Source organism: Rattus rattus, chromosome 16 (genome assembly GCF_011064425.1).
Source record: "Rattus rattus isolate New Zealand chromosome 16, Rrattus_CSIRO_v1, whole genome shotgun sequence".
Taxonomy (NCBI): domain Eukaryota; kingdom Metazoa; phylum Chordata; class Mammalia; order Rodentia; family Muridae; genus Rattus; species Rattus rattus.
In genome coordinates this window covers 44,100,728-44,128,050 of record NC_046169.1, presented here as the reverse complement: position 1 = coordinate 44,128,050, position 27,323 = coordinate 44,100,728, and the positions used below count along the sequence as shown (strand labels likewise).

General features: G+C 43.4%; 1 protein-coding gene across 2 annotated transcripts in view; it reads left to right on the top strand.

The window, feature by feature from the left end:
- The first annotated feature begins 405 nt into the window (after positions 1 to 405).
- Positions 406 to 27,323, top strand: part of Ankle2 (ankyrin repeat and LEM domain containing 2) — a 29,421-nt gene continuing 2,503 nt past the window's right edge. Inside the window, exons 1-10 of one of the 2 annotated variants that reach the window (XM_032886395.1) lie at positions 406 to 775; positions 3,350 to 3,826; positions 5,221 to 5,427; positions 6,920 to 7,113; positions 7,209 to 7,397; positions 15,887 to 16,009; positions 17,938 to 18,004; positions 22,381 to 22,550; positions 23,587 to 23,693; positions 24,168 to 24,358. In XM_032886395.1, the coding sequence (XP_032742286.1) occupies positions 589 to 775; positions 3,350 to 3,826; positions 5,221 to 5,427; positions 6,920 to 7,113; positions 7,209 to 7,397; positions 15,887 to 16,009; positions 17,938 to 18,004; positions 22,381 to 22,550; positions 23,587 to 23,693; positions 24,168 to 24,358 (1,912 nt within the window). In that variant the 5' untranslated portion in view covers positions 406 to 588. Of the gene's footprint in view, positions 776 to 3,349; positions 3,827 to 5,220; positions 5,428 to 6,916; positions 7,114 to 7,208; positions 7,398 to 15,886; positions 16,010 to 17,937; positions 18,005 to 22,380; positions 22,551 to 23,586; positions 23,694 to 24,167; positions 24,359 to 27,323 lie in introns of both variants that reach the window. The other variant, XM_032886394.1, reaches the window with a different exon arrangement.

Sequence of the window (27,323 nt, the reverse complement as noted above, 5' to 3'; positions counted from 1 at the left end):
TAGGCAGGCTTTCGCGTTATCCGTCAGAATGGCACAGGCTTTTTGCCTGACGTGTCCGTTGTATTCCAGAGAAACCTCTCCATTAACAAGAGGCAGAGTTACAGAGTAGATTTCTGGACTTGGCCGCCGCGTTCACCCTCAGCCCCTACCAGTCAAGGACTCGGCCTCCTGCTCCGCTGGCCTCAGGATGCACACGTCTCGGTGGCCCAGGAGCCGGCTCTCGCTCTCCAGCGGGCGGACCAGCGGCGAAGAAACAACTCATGGCGGCGCGCCAGGCAGTGCGCCGCGTCCGACTCAGGACCCCGACGAAGCTGCCCGAGCCACTGCCGGGCTGCGCTCGTATGAATCAGGACCCCGGCTGCCTCCGAAGCCGCCTGAGGCTGGGGTCCTGGCGCGTTCTGGCCTGGTCGTTGGGACACGGGAGGCTCCGCACTGCGCGCGCAGCGCGCCTTGCTTTCCCACGGCCCGGGAGGAGGCCTGAGGCAGGCGCGGCTCCGGCGGCCGGGCGAGCGGCCTACAGAGGGCCCCAGGCGGGCGCGGGCGGTGGCTGCGGCGGCCGCGCTCGAGGCATCGGCGCCGGCGGTGGCGATGCTGTGGCAGCGGTTGGCTGTGGTGGAGTGGGCGGCCCTGGCCTGGGAGCTCCTGGGCGCCTCGGTGCTGCTCATCGCCGTGCGCTGGCTGGTCCGGCGCCTGGAGAAGCGGCCGCGGGACCCGAACCGCTGCGGGACACTCTCCTCTCTGCCTGGCGCGTCTGCAGCGGTGTCCGCTCAGCCCGGTAAGACAGCGTTAGCGGTGGGAGGAAAGCCTCACTCTCCTCGCCCCTGGATACCGTAGGACCCCGTCGCGGCCCCCGGTCCTCTGGCGGGTGTTTTGGGAACTCCTGACAAGGACCCACACCCCTGTTTTTAGCAATTTTCCTCTCAGCCCTCCACCTCTCTAGACTATAATCCCATGCTTACTTACGAGGTATGTGTTCTTCAGAAGCCACTTTTCACTAACACTCACTTTCTCTTAAATCTAGTTTTTAGTGTAAGATGAATAGTAACTCCCCCCAGATATTCTAGAAGGAAAATGACATTTTAAACCGTTGACTAAACCTTAGAACTTTAGAGATAACCCAAACCTAACAAGATCTCACGGGTAACTGAGAGACTCCATTTGCTACTATGAACTTAAACACAGTTTCATTTCTTTAAATTATTTAGGGCTGGGGATAAAACTCATGGCCTGGCACATTTTGGAAAGTCTTCTACCACGGACGTACATATCAACCCTTTCTTAGTAGTCATTGGTTTCTTGGTGTTATTTGTTTGTTTGTTTGTTTGGGTTTGTTTTGCTGAAGAAAGGAGAACAGGAAAGTCAGAGTCGTGCTGTTTAGTTTACATGGCTGTGGAGAGATAGCATGTTTGTGTAGTGAAAACGGGCCAACACCCTGTCTTTTGGTTTTTACGTTCTCCTGTTCCCCTAGGACAAGAACACATAGTCTTACTGCAACTTGATGTGCCTTGGCTGGTTAAGGGGGGTGGGGGAGACGGGGGGGGGCGGGGGGACGGACACGGGACTGGGAGGAGAGGGCGGGCAAACTGTGGTCAGGATATCAAACAAATACTTGAGTTTGAAAAAAGGAAGTGACACCTAAAGAGGCTAGTCTCTGACTTGGGAATACATACACATACACCTGTACATGCAATTATAGGAAAGCACAAAACAGTAAGGGCATCTTTAATAAATATAGTGTGCGATAGTCTGTTTACTCAGTGAACACAGTACCAAAAACCAAGAGAAGGTCACAGTGAAAATCATCCAGACACTGAAGTAGAGTAGTGTACTGGCTAATAGTGTATAGAGCCAAACCCCAGTGAGACATCTCCTTTCACTAAAAGATTCTTTTTCAGTTCTTAGTTTTTAGTTTTGAAATCATTTTAGATGTATAAAGGATTATAAAAACAATATAGAACAGTTCAACTCATGTACTAAGATACTCTACCAGCAGTAGGGGAAGAAGAGTTCAACCTAAAGTGAGGTATCAGTGCATATACCTACAAGATTGACTAAGATTTAAAAGGCTGATGTTCGCAAAAATCTGCAAATGCTGAGAAGATGGCTCTCCTGCATTGTTGGTGTGTCTGTTTATTAATGGTATAGTCCCTCTGGAGATTAGTCTAGCAGTGCCTCAAGGAAGTTAAATCTGCCCTGTACCCATAAGCTTTTGTCCTAGAGAAATGAAACTCTTACTTGTTTAATGTTCTTGCTATATACCTTAGGCTGACTTTGAAAATTTTTTATCTCACCCAGGATGAATGGATGAATGGGTGGATGGATGGGGTGGGTGGGTGGGTGGGTGGATGTGGTATGTTGCTATAATCTTGTAACATCGAGACAAGAAAAAAAAAGAACCTACCTGGATTAGCAAGTCCAAGTCTGCTCACTGTGCTCACTGAATTGTTCTGTGAAGTCAGTTTCCTGTTTTTGATGATGTGCTATCGTTGTAAAAAGTGTCAGCTTTTAGGGAAAGCTGATGATTGGCCAACTGGAACTCTACCGAGTTCATAATTTCTTGAGTCTACAAATTATTTCAAAATAAAAAGGTAAAGGAATTCTGTAGATTTTCTATACTACATAATCACACCACAAGTATGGCAAGGAAATGAACAGTGACAGAACACTGTTGTCTCATCTGCAGACCTAATTTAACTTCTCATGTCTCTATCAATCTATCCATCTTTCTGAGACGACAAAGGTGCTAACTCTGAGTTCAATGAGTTCAATACAATGCAGTTGCCAAGCTATTGCCCTCACCTGTTTTGTTAGAGGCTTTTTGGAGAGCAGCTGTGGCCTCTTTATGTGTCCGAGGTGGCTGCCCTTGAGTGTCTGAGAGGGTTTTTGTTCTTGCTGTTTTGTTTTTAATTTTAATTAACTTTCCAGTGTGCTATTACTCATTCTGAGGACTAATAAGCCTGTGTTCCTCAACAGGTCAATAGCTGTAGCAGACATTTATGGGTATTATATCAGTGTCAGACCCAGTGGTACAGAATTTATGTTCATTATTTTATCTGAGTCTCATTATAACTCAAGAATGGACCTTCATTATTTCTATTTTGTAGGTGAGGAAATTAGGACTTGGGGTCTCAATAATTATCCTAAGGTTGAAGTTAGTGATGTGTGAAGTCCTGTTTATGTGTTAAGCTGCAGGGACAAAACCTTCTTTGAACAACTAAGGTTAAAAACATAGCTTTAGAGTAGGAATACAGATCGTGTCTAAGGTGAGGAAGCTGAGCACTTCAGCATGTGCTGAACCACTGAGCTCCAGTCCTGTGGTTCACGTTGGTGTTTGCTTTCTTGATCTTAGGTGAAGTGATGACAATGGATGCTATGTTGGCTCGACTGAAACTCTTGAATCCAGATGACCTCAGACAAGAAGTTATGAAAGCTGGACTGAAATGTGGGCCCATTACATCAACTACAAGATTTATTTTTGAGAAGAAATTAGCGCAGGCCTTACTAGAACAAGGTGGACTGCTGACTTCCTCTCTTCCAAAGCACAGTGAGGTGACTGGCACGGCATTTATCCATGGCACTTCAAGGACTCCTGCATTTGTGGACAGGAAACAAACTCAGCAGGCCTGTTTATCTGAAGACAGAGATTTTGGTTATAGTGTGGGCTTGAACCCTCCAGAAGAGGAAGCTGTAACATCCAGTGTGCACCCGATACCCTTTAGTGCCTCCACCAGGAATGACAACCACAAGGCTGGAGTGACAACTGCTAAGGAGCCCCTTCTGTACTATGGAGTGTGTCCAGTGTATGAGGATGGCCTTGTGAGACACGGTAACATGCTGTGTAGTTTCTCCTTACACTGAGAAACTATAATCTTACCAACCAAGATTAATTTTATTATTCATATTTGTTACACTCTATTCTCTGGTTCTTTTTTTTTTTTTTAATTTTAAACTCTAAGGAATACTTTTTTAATTACTAGGAAAATGGTTTCCATCAGATAGATGTGATTTGCAAACGATTGGCTCGCTTCTGTTCGTTAGTAATTGCTGATTAATCATCTTCCTTCTACCTCTTAAATTCATTACAAACTGAGCAACTTTTAGGTTAATAATGCAATATGTAGGGGGTTGGGGATTTAGCTCAGTGGTAGAGCACTTGCCTAGGAAGCGCAAGGCCTTGGGTTCGGTCCCCAGCTCCGAAAAAAAAAAAAAAAAAAAAAAAAAAAAAGCAATATGTACCAATAATAATTGTAAATGTACCAATTGTGCAACTGCAATTTTGTAGAAGGAATTGTACATTTTAGGCTAGAAATCTACTGTAGTTGGTAGAGCATTTGCCAAGCATGCATGGAGCCCTATATTCAATCCCCAGAGCCATACAAACCTGATGTATCCACTTGGGTGGATGCCAGCATGTAGAAATTGTCTCTTCAAAGAAAGAAAGAAAGAAAGACAGACAGACAGACTTGCAATTTTATTTTAGTCAGGATTAAACTGTGTGCTTAGGCCTGGATCTTGCTATATGGCCTAAGGTGGGCTTCAAATCTCAACCCTCTGACTTTTCCTTATGGCTGTTGAGATAATAGGAATAAGCCACTGTATCTGATCCAACAATTTTAAATTTAAGTTCGAATTTTTTATTTCTATCTTTAATCCACTTAAAATTCATTTTTAGTAAGTTATTACTTTTTTATCATACTTCTCATGAATGCGTCACATTTTGTAAGTTATTGTACCTCTGAAATTAACATATAGGTATATATTATGGTATCCTTGCTTGCTTATATACATACACACACACTGTCAAGTGTATTCATGTGAATTTTTGGATGGCCAAGGACCTCTTTAAGATAAAAAATGGTGAGTGGGTGGAGTAATGGTTCAGCGATTAAGAGCACTTGATAATCTTCCTGCATAGCCCAGCTCACATGTTAGAAGATTCATAACCTACCTATAACTCCAGCTCCAGGGGCTCTGATTCTCTTTAGGCCACCAAGGGTACTCACACATTATATACATATAGTTATAAAAAACACACTGATACACTTTTTTTATCCTAAAAAAATATTTTTATAAAAGCTTGAAAATCTGAACCGTGACCATGAGAGAGTGAAACCAAGAGACTTGTTAACAAATGTAAACTGACTGCTGAACTCTGGGTACAATTAATACATGGTTCAACCTATTCATCTCTTAATTTTCCCTTGGTACTTTGAAACCCAGAAAGGATCCATGTTTACGAAGATAAAAAGGAAGCCTTACAAGCTGTCAAATTGATCAAAGGGTCCCGGTTTAAAGCTTTTCCAACAAGAGAAGATGCTGAGAAATTTGCTAGAGGGATATGTGATTACTTACCTTCTCCCAGCAAAAATATGTCCTTACTGTCTCCTGTAAAGGCAATGCCCCTCTGCAGCAATGATGGGCCAAAAGGTAAGGCACTCTGTACCTCCTACCTTGTCATTGCTGTTAGTTACTCTCTTGTTTTCTTTCTTGATGTACGGCAGGCATCACGATTTCTTCATCTAGGAGATAAATCTGGTGTAGGAAGAGGGATTAAGCTGAGGTGTCCTACAATGGAACAACCAAAGAGAAAGGGGCCGGGGGCTGCCCTGGGAAGGTCTGAAGGCCTAAGGCTGGATGGAGCCTGGTACTAGTAGACCCTGAAGCTGATGAGCCAAGACTGGGCACGTGGACCACAGAAGCGGCAAAGGGAACAGTTCCATGTCTTGGGGCTCTAGCTATAATTTGAGTTGTGGGTATTTTGATGCTGACAATCTATAATCCCACCTGGACATACACCTCCTTCTAAGATGTTCAAGAATCAGTCTCCCTATAGAAGCTAGAAATCTGACTCCGCCCTCTGTGTGACTCAAAACCAGAGGCCTATTGGAGAAGCTTGACTTTGATTCACAGCCGTTGTAGGAAAAGTCCCTTCCGTTGTTTGAGGTGGACCTCTGGCGTGTCTGTTGCTTTCTACTCTTCCCTCACTCAGGTTTCTCTCCTTTCAGCTTGGGAAAGTGCCCCTGCAGGAAATTATTTTACGAAGCTCTCAGGTTTTTATTAAACCTTTTAGAAACTGTATGTGGAACTCTTTTTCTCTAAGGGAGTATTACGGTTGGGTTTTTTGAGACAAGGTTTTAATCATGTTAATCCACACTACCTTGAACATGCAGTCCTCCTATCTGAACCCTCTGAATACTGGGATTATATGTTATAAATTGTAGGATACAGATTGTATTATTATATTGGTATATATCATGTTAATATAGATTATATTATTATAGAATATAGATTGTAGGTTATATCTTCTTGACTTAATCTTCAAAGTACACTAAATGGTCAGACATGGTAGTGCATGTCCTTAATACCAGCACTCAGGAGGCACAAGCAGGAAGATGAGTGTAAGATTGAGACCAGCGTGGGATACATAGTGAGACCTTGTAGGGTGACGTCAGTATGCAGCAAGGCAGGTCCAGGATAAGGTGAAGCCTATCATTGGATGAGAAGAAAGGGTAGGTGGAGGAGGGGGGCCTGGGAGAGAGGAAGGAGGAGAAGTAGGAGAATCAGGATAGAGACAGGGAAGATAGGGAGCAACCGCCCAGGTCCGAGAAAACCAGGGGGCTAGCGTGGAGTGGTGAAGTATGGGAACTGGCCACTCTCTTTTTTATTTTTACCACAACAAGACCTTCTCAAAAAAAAAAAAATACACAAAATTCTATCTTTCTCTCAGTCTTCAGCCATCTGATTGGACTCGGCACTTCATTAGTGCTGTGGTGTGCTCTGTGTCCTGTCCCTTCCTACCTGTCACTCCCAAGAGCTGCACATCCTCTGTAGAGAGGCAGCAGCCTTCACCACAGTAGACTAGGAAAGAAGGAAATGTTTGTGAGATTAAGTGTTCTTCAATTCTGCTTCTTGATAGCAGATGGCTTGTGCCTGGCTGAATCAGAAACAGTAAACAAAGAACGAGCAAACAGTTATAAAAACCCCCGTACACAGGACCTTACTGCCAAGCTGCGGAAAGCTGTTGAAAGAGGGGAGGAACACACCTTTTCTGATCTTATCTGGAGTAATCCTCGATATCTAATTGGTTCTGGGGACAACCCAACCATTGTGCAAGTAAGTATGCTTGTAATATCACTTCTAGTCACTTTGTTCCTGAACAGTGACAGTGTTTTAACAAATATGAAGCTCAACATGTGGTCTTCTTTCAGGAAGGATGTAGGTACAATGTCATGCATGTTGCTGCCAAAGAGAATCAGGCTTCTGTGTGCCAGCTGACATTAGAGACTCTGGAGAACCCTGAATTTATGCGTCTTATGTACCCAGATGATAACATGGACATGCTACAGAAACGTATCCTCTACATTGTCGACCTGTATCTTAATACTCCTGACAAAGTGGTAAGTATTCCTCATTAGTTTGTCTGATAAAGGTTTGGGTTCCTGATATGTGAGAGTATTTTTTTCTGTGCTACATCAACGTGCAAGGCTTATGGAGTACTAGGGAGACAAGAACTCATTGACTTAGATGTTTATGAGGGTGTTACATAACAACACTTATCTTTGGGAGACACAGCACACACACTGGGAACTCCTCTTGACAGACCAAAGGTACAGATACCACCAAAGCCCAACTTGGTGTTACTTCTAGGAATACGGATGAGTGGTTACTTACAGGAGCAGAAATGACTCAAAGACAGTTGCACCACCAGGGCCCACACTAGCATGGGTGACAGTTTACAAAGAGCTGGGAACCTAGAACACATTGTACAACCTGCAGGCAGCTCAGCAGATGAGAGGATGGTCTTTCCAGGTGCCTCAGTTGGTCTCACCCATGTCTAGGCAGCTGGTCTGTCCTAACATCCCGTTCCTGTGAGGAGACAGCAGGATTGCAGCAACTCTTAGAATGGGAAGCATTTAATTAGTTCTTGCTTTCCGTCCAAAGGTTTAGTTCATTGTCATCATGGTGGGAAGCATGGTGGCACGCAGTCAAACCTGGTGCTGGAGAGTAGCTGAGAGTTCTGCGTCTGGATCCACAGGCAGAAGGAAGAAGAGAGATACTGGAGCTGGCTTGAGTTACTTTAAAACCCCAAAGGCCACCCCCAGCGATACACTTCCTCTAAGAAGGCCACACCCTCTAATATTGCCACTCCCTCCAACCAAGCATTCAAATCTGTGAGTCCATGGGGACCATTCCTGTTCAAACCACCACATTCCATTTGGCTATAAAGCAAAAATTCATTTAGTCCAACTTCAGCAGTCTTCATAGTCTATAATCTCAGCACTGTTTTTTTTTTTTTTTTTTTAAAGATTTATTTATTTATTATATACAAGTACACTGTAGCTGTCTTCAGATACACCAGAAGAGTGCATCAGATCTCTTTACAGATGGTTGTGAGCCACCATGTGGTTGCTGGGAATTGAACTCAAGACCTCTGGAAGAGCAGTCGGGTGCTCTTAACCGCTGAGCCATCTCTCCAGCCCTCAGCACTGTTTCAAAATTCAAAATCTCTTTAGAGATTTTTCTCATGGCAATCTCTTAACTCTAATCCCTATAAATTAAAAGTCAAAAAGCAGGTCACATACTTCAACATACAATGGCATAGATAAACTTTACGATTCCAAAAGGGAAAACCGGGAACATAATGAGGAAATACTGGACTGATAGGACCAAAAAATCAGCAGCGCAAACTCCAAACTCTGAATTTCCGTGTCTGATATCGAAGCATTCTTCAGATTTCTAACTCCACTCAACTTTATTGACTGCAGCACACTTCTATCTCTTGGGTTGCTTCCAAACTTGGTTTGCAGTTTTCCTTGGCAGGTATCCCTTGGCTCTGGCTTCTCCAGCATCTTGGGCTCTCCAAAGCAACCTAGGCTTTACCTCCACAGTTTCACGAAATGACCTCTCTGGGCCTCCATGCAGGGTCACCCCTGACATTGCAGCAGCTTAGCAGTGGAGGGATGTAGGGTTAACTGGCACCTGTTGTAGGGTTATTGGGAGGGCTCAGGGCCACTTGGGGAGGCAGGAAGCAGGAAGTTGACCGGGCTTACCCCTCACAGCCCACTGGGTGGGTGTCTGGCTGTAGGGCAGCCATGGGACACCGATCAGGGGTGGGAAGCACAGTCTGGGGCACAGGACACAGCCAGAGCTGGCTCAGGGGTTCCCAGGCCTGCAAGGAGGCTGGGGCTGTCAGGTTCTCAGGCTCATGTGCATCCAGGCCCTTCTAGGATGCTTCGGAAGAACTGAGAATGGAGTGGGGGCTGCCAGGCTTGATGTAGCCTGGGGCCAAGGGGGAAAAGGGAACTCCGGCTGGTCCAGCAGGGGAGGTGGCTGGGAGCGCAGGGAGGTCTTCTTTGGGAGATTAGATAGCAGCTCTGTAGGCGAAGGCCTTCTCTGTGGCTCCCCACAGTAGATCTTGATGAAAAGAGACAGTCCATGCTTTTAAGACATTTATTGTCATGGAGGAAACTGGAGTAAAACCGTACCCCACTTCTCAGAGTGGGCCTGAGATTAGATACCTTTTGCAGGGAGGAGTGTCTGGGAAGAAAAGTTCATTGGCTAGGCCTGGAGCCTCCAGGCCTTTAGGTACCTCATTAGCATGGAGATCTATCTAGAAACTACTTTACCTGTGATCTCATCCTATACCTGTGGAGGGGCTTGGGGTGTTGCCCTTATGTAACACAAATCTATAGAGGGCTGCGGGCTAGTGACAGGCATGGCTTCCTGGGAGTCAGGTGAAACGCCTACTGTCCTTTCAGAGTGACTAGGGTCTTAAACCTCCTCAACTGGGAACTAGTGAAAGATCCCCGAAGAGAGACCCTTACTCGAGTCTTGGGAAATCGTGGACCCCAGACACAGAGAGACCATTTTGGATGTAATAAGCAAAGGCGAGGTTTATTACGGAGATCTATTACAGGGATCTCCGGTGAAACGTATCCCTGCGCAGGGAGACAGAGGTGTCAACCCGAAGCTCAAAAAGTCAGGGGTTTATATAGGGAAGGCTAGGGGGTTTGGCGCGGTTACACACAATTGGCTAATTTCTGGCGCGGCTATAAGTGATTGGCTCATTTAAACATGGCAGTGAGATTATAGCACAGCAGGAGAGTACGTATTGACTGGAGCGTACAGGATTTTAGAAGCTAGGGGCGTATCAGGGTTTGAAGGACATCTGGTTAAGGTGTGACTCTGAGTAAGCTGGGGGAGGTGCCCTTCTGCCAGATGGTTTGGGTCAGTCCTGATAACTCGGGCTGGTTCCTGCATTCCTTTTCTTTATCTTTATGGTCTGTTAGTCCTAGCGGCAGGGCGGGCCTGCCTGGACTTGCTTTTCACAGTGTTTAGTCCTGAGTCTGAATTTTGAAACTTATTCTTTTACCTTCATATTTTTAAACCTTAAATCTGTATAATTTTCCTTTCACTAGGGTGCCTTTCAGGGTCCCACAGAGGGTTGATTCCACAACCACTTTCTTATGTCCTTGACCCTAAGCCCAGAAGCAGGTGGCCAAAGCTGCCAGGTTCTTCTGCTTGCTGTGGCTGGAACAGGTCCTCAAATACATTTCCACCAGCTTTCAGGTTTTGTTTTGTTTTGTTTTGTTGCTTGTTTCATTTTTGTTTTGTTTTGATTTGGGTTTTTTGTTTTTGTTGTTTTGGTTTTTTCAAGACAGGTTTTCTCTGTGTAGCCTTAGCTAGCTTTCTGGTTTTGATGTTTTCTTTCACTGACTAAGCTTGGCTATTTTAGAAATTGCCCTGTAGATCAGGCTGGCCTCAAACGCGAGATCAGCCTGTCTCAAACTCCTGAGTGCTGGTATTAAAACTTTTAATTCCTTTTCACAAGTTGGAAGTTTAGTTGGGTAGGTGACACCCTGAGGGTTACCACTCACTCCCTTTATTCTATTTAAGATCAGACTTTCTGTTAAATTGTTGATTTAACTCTGGACTTAACTCTGATACACTCTAGTGCTCCTTTTCTCCTCTGTATTTTGTATTTTTTCTTGCTCAACTTGCTCCTTTTCTTTATAGTTCTGCATAAAAGTCACTATCAATAACAATAGGTTGCCCTGAAATCTCCTCTCCCAAGGTCATTAATCCAAGAATCATTTTACCCTCAGGCAGATTTTTTTGGACAAGGGCAAAAAGCAGCCTTCTATGCCCCTAGTAGCGTGGCCCATTAAGTCCCACTTAAAGTGTCCACTTGGTTTTCTATTCCAGAGTTCCAAAGTGTTTCATATTCCTCCAAACAAAGCATGGACAGGGGTGTTGATGGCGTACACCTTTAATCCTAGTGCTGTGGAGGCAGAGGCAGGTAAATCTCTGTAAATTCAAGGTTAGCCTGGTCTACAAAGTTGAGTTCCACAAAAGCCAGGGCTACACAGAGAAACTTGTCTCCCAAAAAAAAAAGTCCAACCTCCAGTCCTATCACAGCAGTACTCAAGTCTTTGATCTTAGTCATTGTTCTGTTGCTGTGAAGAGACATGGTGACCATGGCAACTCTTACAAAGGAAGGCATTTAATTGGGACTTGTTTACAGTTCACAGGTTTTTAGTCCATTGTCATCATGGCAGGGAATGTGGCAGCATCCAAGTAGACATGGTGCTGGAGAAGTAGTATAAGAATTCTACATGTGGGTCCACAGGCAACAGGATGAGAGAGAGCTACTGGGTCTCACTGGAGCTTCTGAAATCCCCATAGCCCACCCCTAGTGACAGACTTCCTCCAACAAGGCCACACCTACTCCAACATTGCCACACCTAGTAGTGCCACTCCCTAGAGACCAAGCATTCAAATCAATGAGGGCCATTGCTATTCAAACTACCAGGTGGTCTGTCTCACTGTGTTTGCAGCTCAGCTTCCTTCAGTATGAGAGGTACTCTTTGCTTTTATTGTTTACTCTGGCTGGGAGGAACCTAATAAATATGGTCAATTTCAGGGACTTCCTGAAGCTATTTTGAGTTATTTTTCCTTCCTGTTAAAGAGCTTCACCGCAGGATGGAAAATTTGAATTTCAGAGGAAACTTACAGAACAAGGATGGCAGGGGCATGTAGCTTAGTAGATAGAGTGCCTGCCTAGTTGTCAATTAGTCCTAATTAGGTTGTCAGCAGCATAGAAAACTATGGTGGTATATGCCTTTTGTTCCAGTACTTGGGAGGTAGAGGCAAGAGGAGTAGAAGCTTACCCAATGAGTTTAAGGCTACTCTGTGCTATGTGAGACTACGTGTTAAAACAAACCAGCCAACCCCATGGCTCAGCAGTTGAGATCACTGGCTATTCTTCCAGCTGACCTGGATTCAAGTCCATATATATTCTTCCAGCTGACCTGGATTCAAGTCCATATATATGTGGACTTGAATATATAAATATATATATATATTTCCCCCCCACCCGCCCCAAACATCTAACTCTGCTTCCCGGGGATCTGACTTCCTCTTCTGACTTCCCTGGGCACCAGGAACATATGTTGCATACAGACATATTTGCAGACAAAACAACCATACACATAAAATGAGATAATTTAAGATAACCAAAAAGCCTCAATAAATTTGTGGTTATGAAAGTAATGCTCTCTGATGAAGAGATTCCATAGGTAGTGAGTAGACAGTCAGAAAGCAGCTAGATGGAGTATTCTAGGTGGCTTGCCTTCTGTCAAGAAAGGGCAGCTAGGCTGTGACTAGAAAGAATGCCAAAAACCAGACAGTACACAACCTTGTTCAGAGTGTGTAACTGGTAAGTGTAAAGCTCTATTTGATCCCTTGTACTACTAAGGAAAAAACATTAGTGAGGTGGTTCATCAGGGAAAGGAGCTTGTCCTTACGGGGTTAATCCCTGGGACTCATGGTTAAAGGAAAGACTCAGTTCCTACAGGTTGTTCTGTGACCTTGTAGCATGTGTGCACACAATGTGTACTATATAAATAAATAAAATTCTAAAATAATGATTTGGAAAAATTTTCAAAAGTATAGCTTTTAGTTGTGTAAGTCTTAAATAAGGGTGAGACATAGGAATTTATTTTACATGAAGGAGAATTCAATGACAGGTTAGAGCCAACAACTAATCTGGGAGTTTAGAAAACAGTGGAGAAGAATAAAAGAAAGCACTGGAGGGCTGAGGCAGGAGGACTGTTTGTTCAAAGCCAGCCTGGTCTACAAAATGGTAAGAGAGGAGTAAAATTTTACAAGAGAAGAATATACTTTGATATGTATTTTTATAAGTGATTTCAGGTAGCTAGCCTAAAACTCATGTATGGGAATGGGAATGCTGGGAACTGAACCTAAGATTTCATACAGGCTAGGGGGGCCCTCTACCGCTAAGCCCACAGTTTTAGTTTCTTTTAAAAAGTGATTTTTAGGTTTTATTATTGTTATTTTGTATTTATTTGAAAGTGACAGCTTGGCTGTTGTTTCTAACATATTTCTGTTATAATTATCCAAGGGCTTAGGAAATTGATTCCAGTTGCTGCAAAAATACACCTGTCTCAAACAATAAATAGGAAAAGAAATTAAAGATAACAAGATAGAAGTAAATTGTATAATTAGAGAGAAATTTAGTCAACTAAGCAAAACTATAGAAACAGATTTAAAACAAAAAGGAATAAAGTCAAATTTCCATACCCTCAAAACACACTCCTGCTATCAGAACAGTGTGGAGGATGCCAGTTGGGTGTACTCCAGCTCAGCTCTGGTAATATGGAGATTCCCACACAATCAGGGCTTAGTCACAAAAGATGATCCTAACCTTAGATATTAGCCATGTGCCCAGTTTGTCCCTGCTGACTTACTCAACTCTTTTTTTTTTTTTCTTTTTTTTTTTTTTCCCCCCCGGAGCTGGGGACCAAACCCAGGGCCTTGCTCTTGCTAGGCAAGCGCTCTACCACTGAGCTAAATCCCCAACCCCGACTTTCTCAACTCTTAGAACACTGTTTCCCTGACTGTATACTGGGTTCCAAATTGTTAAAGTTAAGATTGACTATACCTTTGACTGTAAGTGTCTCCTTGGATCTGGGCACTTGACATCAAATGAAGAGTGACAGGTATTAATGTGCCAGGCTCAGGGCCTGGCAAGCAATGTCTGTATGCTAGCATGCCAAGTGCTTTTGCCAGCAATAAAAGCAGTATCTTTTTGTTTCTGAGGCCCTTATTTTGGAGTGTTCAATTTTGAGACAGAGTTGTTTTTTTTAATTATTTTATTTTTATATACAATAGTGCTTGGCCTGCATATGTCTGTTGCAGGATATTTGATCACACCGTGAACCCTGAGACTGTGTTGTTTACTGGATAAACGTGTTTCTAGTTGTGGTGTGGCTCACCCTTAGTACACGCCTTTAATCCCAACAGTGAAGGTAACGTTAGTTTTAGAAGGATACCCATGTTTGAAAGTGATGTCTAGTTGAGTGGCAGACAAAGTGATAAATCAGAGAAAGATCTGACAGACTGGGATATGCCCAGCTCTCATGAGAAGAGAAGAAAGGGAAGCTACTTCAGGGGCAGTCCAAAGGAAGGACCAGGCAGAGAGGAGGCAGCAGTCTAACCAAGTGATTTTGACAGAGACGGGTTAAGAAAGAACAAGCTAGACACGGGTGATGACCAAATGAGCCAGAGAAGGAGAAGGAACCAGCAGATGGGAACAGATAGCTAGAGGTGGTTTGAGGTAAAGCAGAGCAGTTCAAAAAAGGCAGAGGAAGTAGGGGCGGGGGTTGAATCAGCTAAATGGAAGGGAGTGTTTTGAGCCAGAATAGAGGCTAGAAACTCCCAGAACTAGGCCTAGGTTAGCAGATTGCCATGTGAGTGCTAGGAATTGAACCTGGGACCTCTGGAAGAGCAACCAGTACTCTTAACCACTGAGCCATCTCTCCAGCCTTTGAGATAAGATCTTATGTAATCCAGGCTGGCCTCAAACTTACTATGTAGCTAAGAATGACATTCAATTCCTGACCCTTCTGTCTTCACTTGTCAAGTCTTATCATGAAAGTCTGAGGCTTTTTTACTTTTTGTTATTTAAAAAAAAAAAAACAACTTCTAGAAATGTTTGCACGTATCTTTAATGCCAGCACTTAGGTGCAGAAGCAGGAGGATCGGAATTAAAGCCACCGTGGTCTGCATAGGGAATTCCAAGCTAGCTAGAGCTGCGTAGTGAGACTCTGCCTCGAGACACACTTTTATTATATATTTATTTAGTGTGTGTGCTGGGGGTGAGGGGGTGTAGATGTCACAGAACACAGTTCTCTTTTTCCACCCAGGGATTGAACTCAGGTTGTCAGGCTTGGCGGACAGCCTGCTGGTTTTGTTTTAAATTAGTAGTTCTTCACCAACAAGAGAGTATGCACGGATGACTAGGCCCCCTACACATAGATGTACAGCTTGATCTTCATGTGGGACCTCTAATAGCAGCTGCTTGGACCGTCTCTGACTTTGTTACCTGCTTTCGAATCCCTTTCCCCTAACTGGACAGACGTGCTTGTCTAGCCTCAGTTGATGTACCCATTCCTACTACAACTTCATATGCCAAGGCATGTTAATAACATGGGAGGTCTTCCCTTCTCTGAGGAGAGACGGGGAGGGGGTGAGGGGGAGGGAAAGAGACTGGGAAGAGAAGAGGAGGAATCATTGGTTCTCAACCTGTGGGTTGCAACTCCTTTGGAGAGTAAAATGACCCTTTCCTAGGGGTTGCCTAAGACCATTAGAAAACACAGGTATTTACATTATGATTCGTAACAGCAGTAAAATTACAGTGATGAAGTAACAATGAAAATAATTTTGTGGGGGTTGGGCGTCACCCAACACGAAGAACTATTAAAAGTTGCAGGCTTAGGAAGGTTGAGAACCACTGTTTTAAGTAAACACCACTTTCACTGTATCATGTCAGTAATTTGAGTAAGCAATTGTGCTTCTTTCCCAGGGCTTTGACACACCATTGCATTTTGCTTGTAAATTTGGGAATGTGGATGTAGTCAACGTGCTTTCTTCCCACCCTTTGATTGTGAAAAACCCAAGGAATAAATATGGTAAAACACCTGAAGACGTAAGTGACGTTGTAATGGCTGCTGTCTTGTGTTAGAAATTAAAGTATGTAAGTCTGCGCTCTGTGACTAGCTAGTAAAAGTGCATTACTGAGTTGTGTTTGCCTGGTGGGGCACATTAAGAATGCTGACTGCTGAGCATAATGTACTCTGAAACCACTGTATTTGTGGAGCCAGGAGGGAATGGGCTAACCTAGTCTTGCTGCTTTTATTTTTCTGAAACTGGCCATCAGTTGTTCTGAACAACCCATTGTTACCATGTTCCTTCTAAACACATGAGCCAACCGAGTTCAGAGAGAAAGCAGGTGGTGGTCATGAGGCTGTGGGCCTTGGTGGTAGCGGTGGTGATGATGGCTATGGTGGTGGTAGTGATTGTGATAACGTGTAAAGCAGCTGATTGCTGTCAGTTAGGGAACCAGCCCACATACATACTGTTGCACTCAAGCTGAGTGAAGATTGCCTTTTCGTGTTCCTAGCAGTAGAACGAAATGTGATACGTGTGCACACTGCGCCTGTGACGTAAAGTCAGACCTAGAACTCCTAAGAATCAAACTGCTAATTTAAGGATCAGGCATTACATACCGCTAGCTGACCTAGGTCTCCTGCTTTGAGAAATAAAGCCTAAAGGACATTGTTGTAGTAAGAATGTCTGCCCTAGGGCCAGGCCCCTTCTTTAGCTATTACAACATTTTATCACACTCACATACCCCAGTTGGTAGAAAACTTCCCTGACATATATTAGGCCTTGGTATTCAGGAATGGAGGTAGGAAGAAACAAAAAACAATAAAATTTTACTACAGAGAGATATAGTTTTATTTATATTTTTAATAAAATGATTTTTGATAACCAGCCTAAAATTGTATATGTGACTGTTGTGTGTCATATATACAGTGTTAGGCATAGCACCTGTGTCTCAAATATGCTAAGTAAGCCTTCTAAAACTGAGTGAACAATTTTAGTTTGCTTCACAAAGTGGATTTTTTTTGTTGTTGTTTTGATGTTATTTGAAAGTAACTGCTTTTCTGTTGTTTCCAACGTATTATTACTATCGCAATTGCATAGGAGCTCAGAAAGCTGATTCTTGTAGCTGCAAAATGCATCTGTGTTCTATATGAGATTAGAGCACTGTTTGAGCTCAGATACTCAACAGCAAAAATTTGTGTAGAGAGGGAATACTTTCAGACTGTAAAACTCCTTCAGATGAGAAGCTGTAGCATGTTCATGTATTCATACTAGATATACTTCTTAAATTATTTTTACTTTATGTGCATTGGTATTTACTCACATGTCTGTATGATGCAGTATGTCTGTTGCAGGAGTCAGAACCCTGGAAATGTAGTTACAGACAGTTGTAAGTTGCCACGTGGGTGCTGAGGTCCTGTGAAAGAGCAGCCAGTGCTCTGAACTGCTGATCCATCTTTCTAGCCCCCTAGCACAGGTTTTCTGAGTGTGAGTTTTGTGAAATTTTTAGCATTAAGATAATGCTAGGGCTGGAGAAACAAGCTCAGTGGCTAAGAACACTTGCTGGGGTGGTGCCACACCCCTTTAATCCCTGCTCAGGAGACAGAGCAGGAGGACAGCTGGGGCTATACAGAGAAACCCTGTCTTGAAAAACCAAACAAAACAAACTAAAAAAGAGCACTTACTGCTCTTGCAGAAGACTGGAGTTGTGTTCCCAGCACCCAGGTTGGATGACTTACAGCTGCCTGCAACTCCAGCTCCAGGGGAACTAACACCTTCCTCTATCCTCTGGGGCATCTGCACTTATACCACACATATACACAACATATACCCATAAACATAATAAATAATACAAATTTTAAAGATACTATCCTATTTTACTAGCTTTAAAGTTAAGAAAACATTTATTTGTTAGGAAACAATATAGTAATATTTAGAATGCTCACTTTGTCTGTTTTGTTTAAATAGGTAATTTGTGAAAGAAGCAAAAACAAATCTGTAGAACTGAGAGAAAGGATTAGAGAATACTTAATGGGTAAGTTGTGGACTCGATGTATGAACGAGTGGACCTGGGCAGTGCAGTGGAGATTGAAAAAACAGTGCTGTGAAATGATTGTTTTTCCTAGATACTGCACCTCCTTGCCTGATTTCATACCACCTGTTCTCGTTCTGATTTTAGGCTCTCTTTTACTTGATTGATTGCTGCTCAGAGACTCACTCCACCTCTGAAGCAGGTTTCTCTGATCATTTCTCACTGGGGAGGGCTGAAGCCCAGAGCTCCTTGTTTAGTTATTTGGCTTTCGTTTTTGGCTCGTCTCAAAGAGGCTGTATCTTGGGTCTGTCTCCCTCTTTTGCCCTTGTGAGTGTCCAGCTCAGCTTAACCTTTCAAACCTAGGACCCAGTCAGGACCATTACCCTGCTGGACTGTGGAGGTACGATATCCATTCATGTTCATTTTCTCTTTCCTTGCCATCTCTTTCTTCCCCTCCTCTCTTTCTCTCCTGCACTTTCTTCTCTTCCCTTCTTTCTCCTCAGTCCCCTCTCTCTTTTCCTCTCTGGTATCCACCAAAGAAAACTGCTTGCACATGGGCTTAAGCCAGTAGAAAGTATTAGCCTGCCAGCAGCTTCAGTAGGTGCTCAGAATCCCAGCATGCCCATGAGTCTTTCTCAGGGTGACCTTTTAGCACAAAATCCTTATCTTTGGTCAACTTATTCTAGTTAGCCAGCAGTGGAAGGAACGACAGAAGCCCAAAAGCAAGGTTGGTATGTTTAGAGGTACGGACGGTGGCTCATTGCTCACTTTGGCAGGCGGTGCTGTCTGTGTGCGGAGGTCTGAGGGCTGTTACACTTCTCTCCTTTTCTTTCTGTGCTTCTGGTCTGTGGGTGTTAGTTTGGCGAGGACCGTCCTACTATGTTGTCTTCCGTGCATCTCAGAAGATGTGATGATGCTTTCCCTTTGTCTCCACTCATGGACCCATTTGTTGTTTCTGCCGACCAAGTAAAATTGAAGTTTTCTGGCCTCTGTTTTGACTTTTTTTTTTTTTCTTTCTTATGTATATAGCTATGGCAATGGCTTGGCACAATGTCTCTGGGTATTTTCTCGAGTCAGAGGCCCTGTAGCCTGTATATCTGACATTTTATAGAATTGGGTACTAACTGTCTTAGTTAGGGGTTCAATTGTAAAGAGACACCCCATGACCAAGGCATCTTTTTTTTTTTTTGGTTCTTTTTTTCGGAGCTGGGGATCGAACCCAGTGCCTTGCGCTTCCTAGGCAAGCGCTCTACCACTGAGCTAAATCCCCAACCCCCCAAGGCATCTTTTATAAAGGAAAACATTAATTAGAGCTGGTGTACAGATGCTCAGGTTCAATCCATTTGGAGCATGACAGTGTCCATGCAGGCATGGTGCTGGAGGAAGAGCTGAGAGTTCTGCATCCTCTTCTGAAGCAAACAGAAGGCTGTTTTCAGGCAGGAGGAGGGTCTCAAAGCCCAACCCTAGAGTAACACACGTCCTCCAACAAGGCCACACCTCCTAATAGTGCTACTGCCTGGATCAGGCACATACAAACCGTCACAGACTCCATCTAGATTTTTAATTGTACTCGGGTCTCTTTCAGTCCTTTCCGCCTATGTGCCCATGAATCCCAGTGTGTGGTGGAGGAGGCAAAGGTGTCATTTGTTGGAGATTCCAGGTGTTTTACAGAACACAATTAAACTAAACTGCCAGAAATACCTTAAAATGTATTTAGTTACAGTCTGTGGTGGGACTTCTGTTATTTGTAACCATGTGATTGATCACTGCTAAGATCATCTTGTCACCTAGCTTTCTGTGGGATTAGCATGGTATTTCTGCATCCATGCTCCTTTTTGTTACTCAGCCTTGTGGGATTTCGCATACCTTCCCTGTTTCTTCCTGAGGGTCATTAAAACCCAGTCAAGAGCTTCAGTGTTTGTCTTGTGGCAGTTTTCACATTCAAGACTTACCGCCCCAGGGAGCATGCTGCAGAACTGACTGCTTTGCTGCATTGCTGCCCAGTCACCCAGAAGACACCCAAACTAGCATAGAGGGAGAGAACACACTGCTGTTTATTTGTTTATTTTATGTGCATTGGTGTTTTGCCTGCATGTATGACTGTGAGGGTGTCAGATCTTGGAGTTACAGACAGTTATAAGCTGCCATGTGGATCCTGGGGATTGAACCCAGGAGCTCTGAAAGAGCAGTCAGTGTTCTTAACCTCTGAGCCATCTCTCCAGCCCCCAACGCACAACATTTTAAAGAAATGAATGGGATAAAAAAGATAGACACAAAACCACTGAGGACATGAATCCCGGTTTGTTAATGTAGTATTGTTGCCTTCTCCAAAGTGCTGGGGATTGAACTCTGGTCCTCAAGCAAGCAGGACACCTCTACCTCTGATCTGCCTCACAGCCCTTTATAAACAGGCTTTAACATCGTGCGGTGGTGAAGTATATTTCTGGAACATTTTAATACACAAAGCCCTAGGTTCTATCCTCAGCCTGTGCACACACATACTCATACACACACATACACACACTCCAAACTTTTAAAGGACTTGAATATTCCAAAGAAAGGTAAGCTGTATTTTATGAATAGCTAGCTTATACGTGGGTTCTGTTGTGTACTTTCCAAAAAACAGCTATTTTAAAATCCCTGAGATGGGAAGGGGATAGAAATCTGTCATTTATGAAAATCTTATAGGTATGTAATATCAATCACAATCTCAGATATTGAAATGTTAAATACATTTCCCTGGTTGATTTGTTTGTTTTGAGGCAGGGTCACACTATATATTCTTGGCTGCCCAGGAACTCATTCTGTAGACCAAGCTGGCCTTAAACTCACAGAGATTAGCCTGCCTTTGCCTCCAGAGAGCTGGGATTAAAGGCATATGCCTCTATGCCCAACCATTTTCCTATTTTTAAAAATTATTTTTATTGTATATGCATGAGTGTCCTGTGTGCATATATGTGTATGCATCGAGTACATATCCCTGGTACCCAGAGAGTGGAAGAGGATATTGGATTCTGTGCAACTGGACTACTACGAAGTAGGTAGGTAGAGTTAGAGAACCAAACCCTGGTGCCCTGCCCAAGCAGCAGGTTCTCCTGACTGCTGAACTCTGCCTCCATCACCCACTTGGTTTTTTATGTAGAATCTCATGCAGCCCAAGATGGTATCACACTCACTAACTCAGGATGGCCCTGATTTCTGGTCCTCTTCCCTGTCCTCCCGGGACCTGGGATTATAAATAGAAGCCACCGTGCCCAGTGCTATGGAATGGTCAGTATCAAACCTGGGCCCCCGTGGGTGCATTCTAGACAAGTAATAAATTTTAAAGATATGTCTTAATGCTGTGGGTTTTTTCCTAGGTGGGCTCTATGTTAACACTCTTTTAAGTAGAAAAGGAAAGATATAAAAGCTATTATAAGCGCTTGAAATAAAACATTCCCAGGAAATTGTGAGCAGCATGACAAGCTGATATTCCAGCAACCTCTTCTACAAGAATGAGAAATTGAGTCAGGGAAGAAGAAAGTGTGACCTCATCAGACTCATGGCTGCAATCTTACAGCTTCCTTGGGTTTCTGCTTGCCTCTTCTCTCATTCCTTTTTTATTTTTATTTTTTAATGTTTTTTGTTTTGTTTATATTCAGTATGTTTCAGGGCAGGAATTTGTTAGTGTGTTTTATAGATGGATATAGAGAAAAGAGTTTAGAGGTGTGTGTATGTGTGTGCATGCATGTACAGGCCTGTGTGTGTGTGCCCGTGCATGTGTACGTGTGTGTATAAGAGAGATGATGGTGACTAGGAATAAGAAAAGAATAGGCTTCAGAAGTTTTACCATAAAGTAGAATTACCTAGAAGTAGTAACAGATCAGATAATTTTTAAAGACAAAGGAAGAATTACATGATGCCTTCTAGATTTGAAGTTTTGGTGAAATAACATTGATAAACTACTGAACAAAACAGGAAACTGCAGATTGAGTAGAAGCAGTATGGGGTAGGTTTGTTTGTTTGTTCCTATGGGATAGGACTGAACCTTGCTGACCTTTTTCTCATAGTTCATGTTTTTACGAACATTTCCTCTTGGCAACTCATGTATTGAAGAATACCTTAAGTACGCATCTTCATTTGTAATCTCAAAGCCTTGCAAGGAGTAGCACTGTCTCCATTATGCATGCAGGGCTCAGAGAACAAAAACAAACAAAATCCTGCTTTAGTAGAGAGTGGAGAAGAGGCTCACTTAGTAGTTGTTGACACAAATTGGTCTTGGACCCCAAACCTATCTTATTGCCTGGTCCTTTCTGTCACTGTTTTCCTTGATGTTCTCCTAGACCCTGACTCAGACCAAATTACATAGAAGCTTGGGCTGACATTTTTCTCCTATTCAGGTCACTACTATGTACCACTTCTGAGAGCCGAAGACACTTCTCCTGTCATTGGGGAGCTGTGGTCCTCAGACCAGAAAGCTGAAGCGTCCAGTGCCGACCACTGCAGAAGTAGCCCCAGGGATCCTGTGATGACACTGAGAGCTTTTGTGGGGCCTCTGAGTCCATCCAAAGTAAGTGGCCAGGAAAAGAAGTTTTGGGAAGTCCTGGCTAACTCCGCTTTAGGGTTTGATCTGTTGGTTTGGGTCATGGAGGCCAACCATGCACGCCTAAAGTCATCTTTATCTGAGGTCACCTCTGAGGGAGTATTACCGAAGCCTTGGAGTGTTTATTTTGTTCTGTGGCCAAGGGAAGGTGTACTCGAACCCAGGCCTCCCAGCATATTAGTGTTTTCCTGGCCAAGTTCCTTTTGTTCCTTACCAGTCCATTGCAACTTAGGGAGCTCCACATTTGCAAATTCAGATTCCAGACTGAGCTTCCTACACATGAAACTCTTACCCCTTCCTCCATGTTCCTGAGTTCCTGTCATACACTGTTTAGCCGGCCTCTACTTACAAATGGTGGAATTGCTGGGTATACATGCTTTTGCACCACGTTTACGGTTGACCACTTTCTCCAATGAAATCTCTTACTGATGGATTATTTAAAACTTTCTAAGTAACCTGGTCATAGTGGCACATGCTCTAATTCCAGCTTCTTGGGAGGTTAAGGTAGGCATATCATAACGACAATAAGCCTGGGTAATACACATAGTAAGATCTTGTCACAAAACAACTTTCTAAATAATTTGCAAGAAAATTCCGGTAAGGATTACTTCTGAGAGAGAGATGTCCGCTTTCCTTTTACGTGTAAGGGGGAGGGAATATGAACCAGTGAGGTGGCAGACAGACAGACAACGCCTGCTGTCCGTGAGGTGGGGCTTCATATGTAGGCTATCCTGGGCCAGATCTGACCCTCGACATTAAGCAGCACAAAAAGACAGCTCTCTTTGTGTCACTTTTCCTGGAGGTGCAAGCATCTGCCTAGGGACAGTCAGACAGCCAACCTCCGCTTTCCCAGTCCCTTGAGGCCGTTCTCTCTCCTGGCCATGTGTAAAAGTGACTGCGGAATCTGTAACATGGTAGAAAGTCATAAGTCGGTGGTGTTGGTGCTTCCAAGTCTCAAGTGAGCTGCATGAAGCATTGCCTATCTTGACACTTTTTCTTCCAGGCAGAAGATTTTCGAAAGCTTTGGAAAACTCCACCTCGAAAAAAAGCAGGCCTCTTCCACAGCATCAGGAAGTCTGACCCAGAAAGAGGCATTGAGAGAGTTGGAAGGTATTCATAGGCCCATGACTGCCAGGCTGAGCAGAGTGTGCTGTGTGGTTGTGGCTAAATGATAAAAAATATTAATTATGTATACTGAAATGTAAGTTCCCAGAAGGAATTAGAGCCTTTTCTCAAAAGATGTGCCCACTTTGAACCTGCTACAGACCTCTAAAGTTTTACATACTTAGCCAAAGCAAGGACATACGTTAGGAGGATTTGTGTGTGATTTTTATTTTTGCTCTGAAGTTGTGGTTGTACACTAGGCTTCTTCTATGAGTAAGAGTCAGTTTGCTATGTCAGAGTAATTCCTCAAAGAACATGCAGGCCCCCCACTGGGGGGGCATGAGAGAATGCCCCAAATTAGAGCAAATAAAATACCCAAAACAACAGTGGCCCTTTAGAGATTACATGCTATTATCTGTGTAGGTGGGGTTTTGTTTTTCTTTTCCTGTTTTCTCAACTATTGTGTTTTATTTCTTACAGGGAGCTAGCTCATGAGCTGGGGTATCCTTGGGTTGAATACTGGGAATTTCTGGGATGTTTTGTTGATCTGTCTTCCCAGGAAGGCTTGCAAAGACTAGAAGAATACCTTATCCAGAAGGAGTTAAACCAAAAGGCTCAACATGCAATAGGAGAAGAGGAAGACTGCCTTCAGGACAGAACCTCAGATTTGGGTGCAGGTATCTGTGTGGTTCTCTTTTCTTTTTTAATATGTTTTTACTGTAAAATCAGATCTTTTCCTCAAACTGATGTCAGAAAATGTACATATAGTTGTGTTAAAACAAACATGCAAACAAAAACAAGGTATCACAGCAGGCTCTGTGTCTGGGGCACTTGTGCTTATGCAGGTTTATGAATTATGCTGTATGCATGGGTTAGTATATAAAAATTCAGAATCACAGCAAGCAGCGTGTGTATACTACACGAAAAAATGTGGCATCCTTGCAAGGAGTCTGGTACTTTGAGCTTCTTTTACTGACCTAGATATGTTTTATATTTCAATATAGTGTGTAATGTCAGAAAAAGAGTAAGGAGCATAGCTTTCAGAGTACTGCACATTGTATTTTGTGAAGTCGTTGGGTATAGCATGTACTGAGTACTAAGCAAGTTAGTGGAGTGCTTAGAAAAGGTTAACCTGAGTACAAAAAGCATAAGATAGGTCATCATTCACCAACACCATTGAAAAAGGTAAAATTAGTCTGCGTTGTAGCTCAGGTAGAACGTGCTTACCATGAACAACGCCATAGATTCAGTTTCCAGCACTGGGGGTAGGAAGGCATATTAAAGTTTTTAATGTTATACACCTAAAGTGAAATGGGACAAGAAAAATAGTCTTTAAAGGAAGGAAAATCATGTATCTCACTCAAATCAAAGAAGTACTGGGACTGGAGAAATGGCTCTGCAGGTAAAAATACTTGCTGCTTTTGGAGAGGACCCGAGTTCAGTTCCCAGCACCCATGTGTGTGGTGGTTCACTGCCACCTACAACTCCAGTTCCAGAGGCTCCCACACCCTCTACCTCTGCTGGCACAGGGCACACGAAATGCACATGACACACAAGCAAGCAAAACACTCACGTAATAAAATATATTTTAAAAAAATGTTTTAAAGAAACACCTTAAAACTCTATGCCAACGTGGAGAGTTTCCCAGAAAATAAATGTGCTGTCCGGGCTCTGGACAGACCGTTGGCTTAGTCCAGTGTTCAAGCATATAGTTGAGGGACCCTCACCTACAGTTGAGGATTGGCTGAGGAAGTAAATAGTTCTATCCTTGAGCAGAAAAATCATGGCTTTAAATAAAATTATGCTTTAAAATTCTTTAAAGTAGTGAATGATGTAAACAATTAGAATGAGTGATGTAGAATAATCAGTCATTAATGTAGAAAAAAACTTTAAGTATATTTACACAATGTTAGTTTTCAAAATGTTTTTCTTTATGATTTTAAAAAATAATTTTATTTTTCTTGGATATTTTATGTATTTACATTTTAAATGTTATCCCCTTTACTCCCTTTCCCCTCCCGCTCCTCTTGCTTCTATGAGGATGCTCCCATGCCCGCCCACCCACTCCAACCTAATGCCCTGGCATTCCCCTACATTGGGGAACAAGCCTTCATAGGACCAAGGGCTTTTCTTTCTACTGATGCTGGACAATGACATCTTCCGCTACACATGTGGCTGGAGTCATGGGTCCCTCCATGTGTACTCATTGGTTGGTGGTTTAGTCCCTGGGAGCTCTGGGGGAGGGGGGGTCATCTGATTGGTTGATATTGTTGTTCTTCCTATGGGGTTGCAAACCCCTTCCACTGCTTCAGCCTTCTCTCTTAACTCCTCCACCAGGGTCCCCTTGTTCAATCCAATGGTTAGCTGTAACCATCCTCATCTGTATCAGTAGGGCTCTGTCAGAACCTCCTAATTTTCAAAATATTAAGATGATTATAGCAACATTAGAGTTACATCTCACTTCAATGTTTTCCAACTAACATATTATCATTTTTGTAATTAAAACTAAAATGAAACAAACCTAGTAAATTTGACAGCACATTGGAAACAAGCTAGAAAGTCAAGAGTCTTCACTGCAGATATGTCCTCTAGCTAACTCCCCTCACTCCTGCATTTCTGTTCTTGCAACGTAGAGCACCGCCCTCCCTGAAGAAACAGCTTAGGGTTGCTGTTGGTCTAGCAGCTCTTTATTCTATGTCAAAAATAAAACTGTGTTATGAGTCAAACTAAAGATAGTGGTCTTAGCCCAGTATAGCAGTGTCTATAGCATTAGCACCTAAGAGGGGCTGGGAAGGAGATCAGTGCATTGAAAACTGCAGCTCCACGGAAGGTTAGAGGCCAGGCTGGCCAGCTGGATGAGGCCCCTCACACACGGGTGTGCTAGTGAATGCCCAGAACTGAGGTCAGGAGGCAGGAAGGATATGGCCAACCTAATCTATGCAAGAAGAGGCAATCCAGGAATAAAGTATAGACACCCTGTCTCAAAAATAAAATGGAACAGGCAGGCCCTGGTGGTGCACCCTTTAATCCCAGCACAGGTAGGAGGATCTCTGAGATGGAAACCAGCCTTGTCTGCAAAGTGGGTTCTAGAGGAGCCAGGGATAACTGCAGCTTTGATTTCCCCAAAATAGAAATTAATGTCATTTAAAGCTTTCTAAGTTAAAATTGAAGTACTGACCTACAAATTAAATTTTCTGTAACAATGTAGGGAAGGAGGGAGAATATGATATATGTAAGTAGAAATTGGTTCCTTGAGGTGGCATAGCAAGTAGAAGCACTCGCTACAGATGCCTGGTGACCAGGTTCTATCCCTAGAACCCACATAAAGGTGGAAGGAGAGAACCCCACAAACTACTCATGACTTCTAGTTTCATGCCACTGCCTATACACACACAGCACACACACACAGCACATGTTATGTATGTAGACACACGTCATACCAAATTAAAAATGAGTCTGAGAAGCAACCTTGAATCTGCTGGAGAAAAGGCTATGTCCGTGGGCTGTGGAAGAAGCTGCCCCAGGCTGGCAGTCAGTGTCAGGATGCTTCTTTATGTGCTCTAAACCTATTGCTTGACTTGACTATAAGCACTTAGTTAATGTTGAAGAATTCTCTTATAGCAACTGACTTCAGTG